The 10937-nt window shown below is 34.8% G+C and overlaps 1 protein-coding gene and 1 long non-coding RNA gene across 2 annotated transcripts in view; one reads left to right on the forward strand and one right to left on the reverse strand.

The window, feature by feature from the left end:
* Positions 1-296: 296 nt before the first annotated feature.
* LOC137629565 (uncharacterized) lies at positions 297-5151 on the reverse strand. The gene is made up of 3 exons (XR_011041538.1): positions 5017-5151; positions 791-1593; positions 297-748 (listed from the first exon to the last, which is right to left on the reverse strand). It is a non-coding gene; the product is annotated as an uncharacterized lncRNA (long non-coding RNA).
* Positions 5152-5837: 686 nt separating this feature from the next.
* smg (sterile alpha motif domain containing protein 4 smaug) overlaps positions 5838-10937 on the forward strand; it is a 156027-nt gene continuing 150927 nt past the window's right edge. The window contains exon 1 of the mRNA XM_068360530.1: positions 5838-5967. Coding sequence (XP_068216631.1) covers positions 5838-5967 — 130 coding nt within the window. The remainder of the gene's footprint in view (positions 5968-10937) is intronic.

Here is a 10937-nt window from a genome sequence, read left to right on the forward strand (position 1 = left end):
CAAACTAAAACCTGCATTAATATTAATAAAGGTCTATCAAATCTTACTGGAAATATTTGATTCTTGAAAGTCAAAATTGACAATATTTACGAATAAATTGCTTCTGGGATCTCATGATAGGAATGTCCAATCCTATCAAATAAAATAAATAAATCTATACTAAAATTTACGTGAAACAGCCTTGCCTCTACCTGAAATAGCTCAGTCTCTATCTGAAATAGCCCACCCTCTACCTGAAATAACTCTTGAAAAAATGCCAGCCTCTACCTGAAATAACTCTTGAAAAAATGCCAGCCTCTACCTGAAATAACTCCCACCGGCCCAGCCTCTACATGAAACCGCATAGTCCCTACCTGAAACAGCTCAGCATCTAGTTCAAGTAGCCCACCCTCTACCTGAAATAACTCTTCCTTGAAATAGCCCAGCATCTACCTGAAATAACTACTACCTGAAATGCCCAAGCCTCTACATGAAATAACTCTTACCTGAAATGGCAAAGTCTCTATATGAAACAGCCCAGCTCCTACCTGAAACAGCCCAGCCCTTACCTGAAACAGCCCAGCATCTACCTAAAATAGCCCACCCTCCACCTAAAATAACTCTTCTTTGAAAAAGCCCAGCCTCTACCTGAATTAACTCCTACCTGAAATGGCTCATCCTCTACATGAAACTGCCAAACCCCTACCTGAAACAGCCCAGCATCTATCTGAAACAGCCCAGCATCTATCTGAAACAGCCCAGCATCTATCTGAAACAGCCCAGCATCTATCTGAAACAGCCCAGCATCTACCTGAAATATTTCTACCTTGAAATACCCTAGCCTCTACCTGAAATAACTCCTACCTGAAATGACCCAGCCTCTACATGAAATAGACAAGTCCCTAACTGAAACAGCCCAGCATCTACCTGAAACAGCCCAGCATCTACTTGAAACAGCCCAGCATCTACCTGAAGTAGCCCTTCCTTGAAATAACCCAGCCTCTACCTGAAATAACCCAGCCACTACCTGAAATAACTCCTGCCTGAAATGGCCCAACATCTACATGAGACAGCCCAACATCTACCTGAAACAGCACATCATCTACCTGAAACAGTCCAGCATCTACTTGAAATAAGTTCTTTCAGTACTACCAGAAAATTTGAGAATAAGATATAATTTACCTCTAAAGGACTGCACGTTAGCTAACCCAATATTGCAATCTTAGTTATTTACACAGATTTAGATGGGCCTAAATTGATTTAGAACTAAATTTTAGTCATCAAGCAATTCCTAAAGGGAATTTAATGTATAGAAACTAAATTCATGAAACTAAAAATAAAAGAATTTAGGTAAATTAGCAAGCTATCAGTATAACTTCGCACACTGTCCAAGACTTAAACCTTGAACTAGATATTCAAATCTGCATTGTGAAAACCTAATCTAAATAGGGGCAACTTCCTACACCCCATGGCCCAAAATGGTGTTCTAGAAGTTCCACTTGCTCTGCTCCAACTGATGGACTTGACCAGGAGAGTCCAGATCAGACAGGACTACTCCAGGATCATCCTTTTGGTTAAAGGGGTTTAAACATCCAAGCAGACGGACACATTAACCTGAAAGTCAAAAGTGTTAATAGGAACTCACAGATAATTACTAATCATGATTTATAAAGTACAAATTTAGTACTGTTTTCAGTAATTTTTAAGCAATAATATATGTTTTATAAATCAGTTCAATGGAAAACAAATAAGGATACCTTAAAACCCAAAAATAGGATATTTTAAGCACACAAAAGTAGGATATTTTAAGCCCACAAAAGTAGGACATTTTAATCCCACAGAAGTAAATTTTTAAACCCACAAAAGTAAGATATTTTAATCCCACAGAAGTAAATTTTAAAAAGTCGCCAAAAGTAATATATTTCAAGACCCCAAAAGTAGGATATTTCAAGTCCCTGTAGTAAAATATTTCAAGTCCCCAAAAGCAAAATATTTGAAACCCCAAAAGTAAGATATTTCAAGTCTTCAAAAGTAAGATATTTTAAAAAGTAAAATAAGATATTTAAAGCCCACAGAATTAAGATATCTTAAGTCTCCAAAAATAAAATGTTTCAAGTCTCCAAAAGTAAGATATTTTAAGCCCCCAAAAGTAGGATATTTTAAGCCCCCAAAAGTAAGAAATTCTAAGTCCCCGAAAGTTAGATGTTTTAAGCCCCCAAAAGTAAGATATTTAATGAAGTAAAAAGTAAGATATTTTAAGCCCCCCCAAAATATGTTTGAACTCCACAAAAGAAAGATATTTTAAGCCCCCCCCAAAAAAAAAATATGTTTGAACTCCACAAAAGTAAGATATTTTAAGCCCCAAAAGTAAGATATTTTAAGCCCCAAAAGTAAGCTATTTTAAGCTCCCCAAAAGTAAGGTATTTTGAGCTCCCCAAAATAAGATGTTTGAACTCACCAAAAGCAAAAATGCAATATATTTTAAGCCTCTAAACTATTAAGGTAATTTAATCCACCAAAACTATGATATTTAAAGAACCAAAAATTGTTATATTTCAAGGAAACAAATTAGGATATTCCAGGACAACAACAAAAAATCAGGATACCTTAAGAACTAATAAAAAGATGTGCTCGAGTTCCTATGTCAAGTTTTCAACAGTGAACTCATAAATTCGAGTACAATGACTTTGCTAAATAAAAATTAAACTAGGTTCAATTAACATCTACAGTACACCATGCACTGACATCACTACCCACCTGCCATAACAATTTAACTTGTTAACCGATTTACAGCTTCACACAATAACATGGAAACTTCTACCAAAAACAGGTTGATTTAAGTTTTGTTGCCTAGAGGACTTATTTCACACCTAAACAGCACTAGAACCAAACTCTGAACTTACTTGAATTTAAAACAAATTTTCTAACAAAATATCATGAATTTAATCTGGGCTTTCCAACTAGCGGGATCTACTAAAAAGAAAAATCATTCAGCAAAAAATATGTATGATTCTTTGATCAAATAAAGTTTGAGTGAATCCTATCACTTAAATTATAATCTAATGACTCCACTTTCTAAGAAAAAGATTCTCATAAAATGGAAAACCAATATCTACAAATACGTTTCTTCAATATCATATTTACTCACTCCAGTCTAATATTCCCTCTCTGTACTCTTGTAACTTCACCCCAGTACTAGTTGACTATCTAATGTCAACAGCTGAGTTTACTGCCAGGCATAATAAAACCTATTTAGCTACAAGATATCCACGATAGCCCAAACAAATACAAGAGGTCTAGTTGCTGAACAAGTCAAAATTCATTGGTTGCATTAATCAAATTGTCAAAAAACATCACGCCTCAATAAACTATTGGCTACAAATGAGGGGGATCTAGTACACTGAGGAACATACCGACAGAAGAGTTTTTGCCTTACTTAACTAGTTAAAATTTCATTAAAAATTCACAAATCACAAGACTGTTGTACTGCAGTTTTATAGTAATGTTGAAAGTGACCATGGATGTGGTTAATCTTTTTACAGGATTCCATCAGTTTTTTGAGTATAGCGAACTACAACTGCTAAGTTATTCCAGAAAAAATAAATCCTTTGGGTTTTATAGACATTGTGTCATTGTTTTATTTGACTTCCATTTCCAGTTTTATCCTAACCTTTATTTTTTTTTTTTTTTTTTTTTTTTTTTTTTTTTTTTTTTCAATCTGAGCAAGACGTGGAACACTGCACGATTTAGAATTAGGGACCCGACAGATTTTTTTGCAAACTGCTACATTGGCAATAGATTTTTAGATATTGAAGAGCCTACATGCACTAATATTTTAGAAGGCTTAAATTATAATGAAAATTCTACAGTAATGTTATGATACACATTCTATGTTATGTATGTTGTCAGCATTATTAACTATAAAATTTAGCTCTCGTTCATAGAACTATATTTGATAAATGGTATATAAACATAAAAAAATTATCTTGATTTATTTTTTTCTTAAACTGAATACTGAAAAGTGGGTGTAGTACCTGATGCATAAAATCCCCTCAAGGTCAGTTTCAAGATTATTGAATACCAGAAGTCCAAAATATCTAAGGGAATTGCTACATGTGCAGCCAACAAATCGTGTTGACACGAGAATAGTTACAGATGGTTTCAAATTATTGGAACCTAGATATATGTCTACTGTAGGCTCCAGAGCCTTTGAATATGCGACACCAAGACTGCAATAAGCTCCCACTAGACATTCGAAAGACTGAAGATATTAAGGCTTTCAAGAGGAAACTGAAAACTTTCTGCTCTCAAAGTGTTTCGATAATGTGAATTTAACAATAAACGAGCAATGCGCGGTGTGAAATGTTGAATGCTTTCGAACGAACATGATAAAATGACTATGAAGGTCCTATAGACATTAGGGTTCCCCTGCTGTATAGGACCAGAAAGCAGCCCTTAAAGTAAAGTAAGGTATTTCAAATTAGTTGAATAATAGCTGCAAAAATTACACTGGTTTCTAATCTAAGTAAATACCGATTTCTAATAAATTTCACCAAAGAAAACTACAAAATTTTAGTAAGATAATCTTAGAGAGAGAGAGAGAGAGAGAGAGAGAGAGAGAGAGAGAGAGAGAGAGAGAGAGAGAGAGAGAGAGAATGTGTGTAAAGTAAACAGTGGAAAGACTTCGTATGTAAATATGTAAACATTTCAAGTATTTATTCCGGCCTCTAAAGCCTTATCTCCTCTAACTTCACTAAGATTAACAGCTAACCACAATAATTATCTCCGCCAACGAACATAAGAGTGGGTTAAGGTTTTGCCAGTTTGTTTGTGAACAACTTCTGGCTACAATTTTACTCATTGAAGTGATTCAATTTTGAAAGTCCTACGTCCAATGTTAATGGTCAAGGTAAATGTCAAAGGTTAAAGGGTCAAGTAATAAGCTGCCGTGGCGGAGGTCTGTGCTCTACTGAGCGCCCCTCTATTTTACCCTAACTGGTGTCTAGTGTTTAGAAAATGACTGTGGTTTCAACTCACCTTAAACTTGACGAGTTTTAAAATCCATTCCCTTAACGCCTCAAGTTCAACTTCGAACATTTTTCCAGTTATTCCATTTCCTCCAGTTGACAGTAATGCTATGGTCAGTTTCCATGTAAACCGCTGTACACAACTGGAAGAAAAAATTGAACTATTTAAAATCTGAAATTCTAAATTGAACATAAACAGCTATCGACATATGAAAATATTAAATTAAACTTTTTAAAATCTGAAAAAGCTTAAAAAAGTAAATATTCATCTCACAAAAGAAAGCATTAATGTTATAATACCTTACATCGACTGTACACCGCACGGCTTCCCACAATCTTTCCACGAAATTCATGAATTGCCTAACTATAAGCTAATTGCTCAAGTATATTACAGACATTCTGAACGTCGTACGCTCTCCTTCATAAAGAAATAAAAATCAAACTAAATTGACATATCTTTGTTGGAATATAATGGGGAAAGTTCTTATCAAACATTTTAGTTTACTCTGAAAACCTTTATATCAGTTTTACAATTTTCTACTGATTACAAAAATACTTTGTTATTCAAACACTGTCTTGGGTAGGGTTCTCTTGCTTAAGGTTACACTCGGGTAAACTATTCTATCTTATTTCTCTTCCTCGTGTTTCTTTAAGTTTTTATAGTTTATATATAAATATCTAATTCAGTTTTACTGTTCTTGAAATATTTAATATTATTGTTAATTACTTTCCTTGTAGTTTCCTTTCCTGACTGGGCTATTTCCCCTGTTGGAGCCCTCGGACTTATAGCATCATGCTTTTCCAAATAGGGTTGTAGCTTAGCAAGTAATGATGATGATAATTATTCAAAATCAGGATCACCTGGAGATCCACTATCCCAAACTGTCTTGCCTACAGATCGACCACCTCAGCCTCTTCAGGGGGTCCTTGACTTGTATCATGGCAGTGTTTTTGACAGTCGGTAGGAAATAAACAACAATTATAAGGACTGGATAGTTTTTGCCGGTTCTATGTTGTGATTGCAGAAATGGGCTCTTATGTATCCTTGGAGTGAACAAATTAGGTTTGTTGTGGCCTCATTGGTAACACATCTGCCTCGTGATCGCCAGACTGGGATTCGGGTCCCACTCAAACTCGTTAGTTCCTTAGGTCACTGTAATCTCACCAACTTTGTGAGCTTAGGTTGGCAGGTTTAGGTCTATCTGCTGAGTAATCAGCAGCCATTGCCTGGCCCTCCCTGGCTTTGGTGGAGAGGGGGCTCGGGTGATTATGGTCAGTCTCTAGGGCATTGTCCTGCTTGCTAGGGCAATGTCACTGTCCCTTGTCTCTTCCATTCACGAGCGGTCTTTAAACGTTTAAACAAAAGCAAGACGTCTAGTAAAACTATCTGAAAAAACTACAATTGACTTTGCAGTTTTTTTTTTTTTTTGTGGGGAGAAATGTGTGTTGCATACTTCTAAGCAAATCTAGTAACGTTGGGCGGTCCTGTGATTACTAAAGAAATCGATATCTCATTATTAATATTATTACAAGCTAGGCTTTAACCATAGTTGGAAAAGCAAGATGCTATAATAGTTTACATCGACTGTACACCGCACGGCTTCCCACAATCTTTCCACGAAATTCATGAATTGCCTAACTATAAGCTAATTGCTCAAGTATATTACAGACATTCTGAACGTCGTACGCTCTCCTTCATAAAGAAATAAAAATCAAACTAAATTGTCATATCTTTGTTGGAATATAAGGGGGAAAGTTCTTATTAAACATTTTGGTTTACTCTGAAAACCTTTATATCAGTTTTACAATTTTCTACTGATTACAAAAATACTTTGTTATTCAAACACTGTCTTGGGTAGGGTTTTCTTGCTTAAGGTTACACTCGGGTACACTATTCTATCTTATTTCTCTTCCTTTTTTTTTCTTTTTAAGTTTTTATAGTTTATATATGAAATATTTAATTCAAAGTTGTTACTGTTCTTGAAATATTCAATATTAATTGTTAATTACTTTCCTTGTAGTTTCCTCATTTCCTTTCCTGGCTGGGCTATTTCCCCCTGTTGGTGCCCTCGGACTTATAGCATCATGCTTTTCCAAACAGGGAAAAATAGCCCACTACGGAAAGGAAACAAAGAAATAAACAAACAAGAGAAGAATAAACGATGAAAATAAAATATTTCAAGAACAACAACATTAAATTAGATCCTTCACGTATAAACTATAAAAACTTCAAAAAACAAAGAAGAAGAGAAACAAGACAGAATAGCATGCCCAAGTGTACCCCCAAGCAAGAGAACTTTAAGACAGTGGAAGGCCATGGTACAGAGGCTATGGCACTACCCAAGACCAGAGATCAATGGTTTGATTTTGGAGTGTCCTTCTCCTGGAAGAACTGCTATATAAAGACAATGCGTGGCTGCAAGAATTGTTTAACTCCTACCTGCAGTAATTCCTGTGACATGACAGATTTTCTAAAAGTGGTTTTGAGAAGTTATGTGAATATATCATTGCACAATATCCATATTAACGCGTTCACATTTTGGGTATTATCATAAGTTTCAATGAATTACTTTGATTTTATGATTAAGTGTTTTATTAAGCTTTAATAAAGTGTTTTATCAAGCTTTAAACTATCACCTAAAGAGCCTCGACCAGGGTGGTGGATATCCAGGAGAGAAAATTTGCGATGGTGGATCTTCGGGTGATCCCAAAATCAAATTAACTTTACCATTACTGTACATGTAAGTTAGGCTAAAAAGGATAACACTGGTCGAGTCTGTCTCTTTCTAAAACCAAACAGAAATAACCGACCTATTGTCCGGCTTCCCTGGTATTGACCTACACTGGACAAGTCCACTTGTCATTTTCAGTGGTGTTATGTTATAATGACGTCATAATTATGTCACTACAGAAGTGAGGCAAACTCAGCCTATGATAAGTCCTGTGTTATTTCAGGGATTGGCTATTGAAACTTGCTCTGTTATGATCTACTCAAATGACAACTTTAGATATTACAAAACATAATAAACAGAGCAGCATGATTGATAAAAAGTTGGCCCACCCAGAGAAAAGATCACTCCTATACTAATCGAGTTACACTGGCTGATTGATTATTAATACGAACACTTTTGATTAGTTTTATACCACATTGCCAAATATGAAAATTCATTTAATTAAGTACCTCAGTATCTGTATTGAGCCAATTTGTACGCAGTTGGATTAAAATTATAAGCGTTTTATAATTAGCTAAGCTAAAACCATAGTTGGAAAAGCAAGATGCTAGTCCAAGGGCTCCAACAGGGAAAAATAGCCCAGTGAGGAAAGGAAATAAGGAAATTAATAAACGATATGAGAAATAATTAACAATTAATAAAATATCTTAAAAACAGTAACATCAAAACAGATAATTCATAAATAAACTATAAAATGGCTAATGTAAGCTTGTTTAACATTAAAACATTTGCTGCAAATTTGAACGTTTGAAGCTCTACAATAACAAATGCAGCAGTTACTAGTCCAATGCAGGACGTAGGCCTAGACATATTACTTCATGTCTGAGGTTTGGCCATTTTTTCAGGGTGGGAGATTTTGGTCTGATCTCTCACTGCAAACCAACCTAGTATGGGTCCCCCTGATTAGTGCAACTTTGTTCATCACGGCAATACACATACTTTCACCAGGTAAAGATATCTCCACCCAGAAAGAGTATAGCTGCCATAACATCTCAACAAAGACTTTCAGAATTAAAACTCAATAGAAGCATTGGTACTTCATATCCACCCTTAGAAAAGAAAATACTTTCGTTGTTGATTATTGTAGACCATTAAAAATAATATATTTTCTTACGCAGAAAATACCTTAAGGTCAAGTATCAAACTTTGTATAAACATTTCCATTTACCACGTCCGTAAAATTAACTAAAATCTAAACTAAAAGATGAAATGTATAACACATAGAAAGTTTATATTCACGCCTTCGATTCAAGTTCCTTGGTCTACGAAGTATTAAAGACAGTATTGACGCTTTTTGCAATCCTTTGGATCTCTAATAACCATTTTCATTTCACAAAATGATGAAATTTCCACGTGAAACTATTCATCATTTATTAATTCAAAAGTTAATATTATTACTGTTATCATTAATTGCTAAGCTACAACCCTAGTTAGAAAAGTAGGATGCTATAAGCCCAGGGGCTCCAAAAGGGAAAAATAGCCCATTGAGGAAAGGGAACAAGGAAAATAACATTTTAAGAATTGAAACATTAAAATAAATATCTCCTATACAAACTGTAAAGACTAACAAAACAAGGAGGAGAGAAATAAGACAGAATAGTACGACCGAGTGTATCCTCAAGCTAGAGAACTCTAACCCAAGGCAGTGGAAGACCATGGTACAGAGGATATTGCACTACCCAAGACTAAAGAGCAATGGTTAGATTTTGGAGAGCCTTTCTCCTAGAAGAGCTGCTTACCACAGCTTAAGTCTCTCTTTTACTCTTTACAGAGAGGAAAGTGACCACTGAAGTATTACAGTGCAGTAATCCCTTGGGTGAAGAAAAACTGTTTCCATTCAAAATAAAATTAACTTATTACCTTTACATTAAACTAAATAAGGCTTCCTAATTTCAGATTAAAAATCAATTTAAAAAAAAAATCGCAGAGAACTTGTAGGCCCGTCGTCTTAACTAAGAGGAAATATGTTGAAAATCACTTTTGCCTGACTGGTCGAAAAACAGACAAGGAACCAACACCCCCTACTACCACTTGCAGTGATTGTTTAGTCATTAACTAATGAACTGAGTAAGCCTGTTCAATATTCAATGAGAAGAAATATTTGACGATACCTTGGTACAAAAGTCCTATTATTAAATGCTTTCCCAAAAATATTTTCTCATATCAGAATGGTGCAAGAAATCCGTCCTTACTTCTTACGATTCTGTAATCAACATATAAAAACTAAAGGTAAATATTTCGAAGCAAATAAAGAGGAAATAAATACTACGCCTAAATAATTGGCCGGTTTCAAAACGAAAGCATTTGACAAACATGAATTATGTGTTATGCAAAATACCTCAGAATATGTATACGATAAACTGACTTTGTAGGGCCAGGAAAACAGACCGTATCGTATCGTAAATGTAAAGTAAAGTAAAGCATGGACTCAAACTATATGACAGGCTATTCACAATAGCTGGTTAAACAGATTTATGCATTACTTTAGGAAAAGCCAAGATTTTTAACATGTGTAACAGCAACAACAACAACAACAACAACAACAACAACAACAATGACAACGACGACAATGATAATGATAATGATGATAATTTTCATAAAAATTTATATAGTCGCAAATAAAGCTAGTCATCATTTGGTAACAAACATAATTAATGCAAACAAATTCAACTTTTTACCTTGATACTAAAGGAACACTTAGTATTAATTACTGAATAAGGCTTTCCATTTTATAATTGAAAACTGACTTTTCTTGAGAATTACCGACAACGTTAGGCCCGCCCTCTTAAACGAAGAACAAATATGCAGAAAACCAGATGTGTCTGGTGGTCGAAAAACAGGCAAGGCTCCCAAACTTACGGTAACAGTTTAGTTATTAGCTAACAAGGTAATTATTGATGATAGTTTAATACAAAATAGTTTCACTCAAGGTTTTCCGAAAAATATTTTCGCAAAAAACGATATAAAAAAAGCCGTGTTTCTACTTGTTCTTTTATCCCGGTTATTTCCTGCTGTCGTTTAATTTGGATTTCAATGTATTGGTGGTATAGAGTCCCTTAAGGTCAAAAGTAAGCCTCTTATTCTACCAACCACTTCTGTGTAATTGCATGTGCTGAGATGACAGGTGGCTGACTTTATTTAAACTTAAGATAATTTATATCTTCGGATACACTTCCGAATATCTAATATTTCAATGGAT

Source organism: Palaemon carinicauda, chromosome 37 (genome assembly GCF_036898095.1).
Source record: "Palaemon carinicauda isolate YSFRI2023 chromosome 37, ASM3689809v2, whole genome shotgun sequence".
Taxonomy (NCBI): Eukaryota; Metazoa; Arthropoda; class Malacostraca; order Decapoda; family Palaemonidae; genus Palaemon; species Palaemon carinicauda.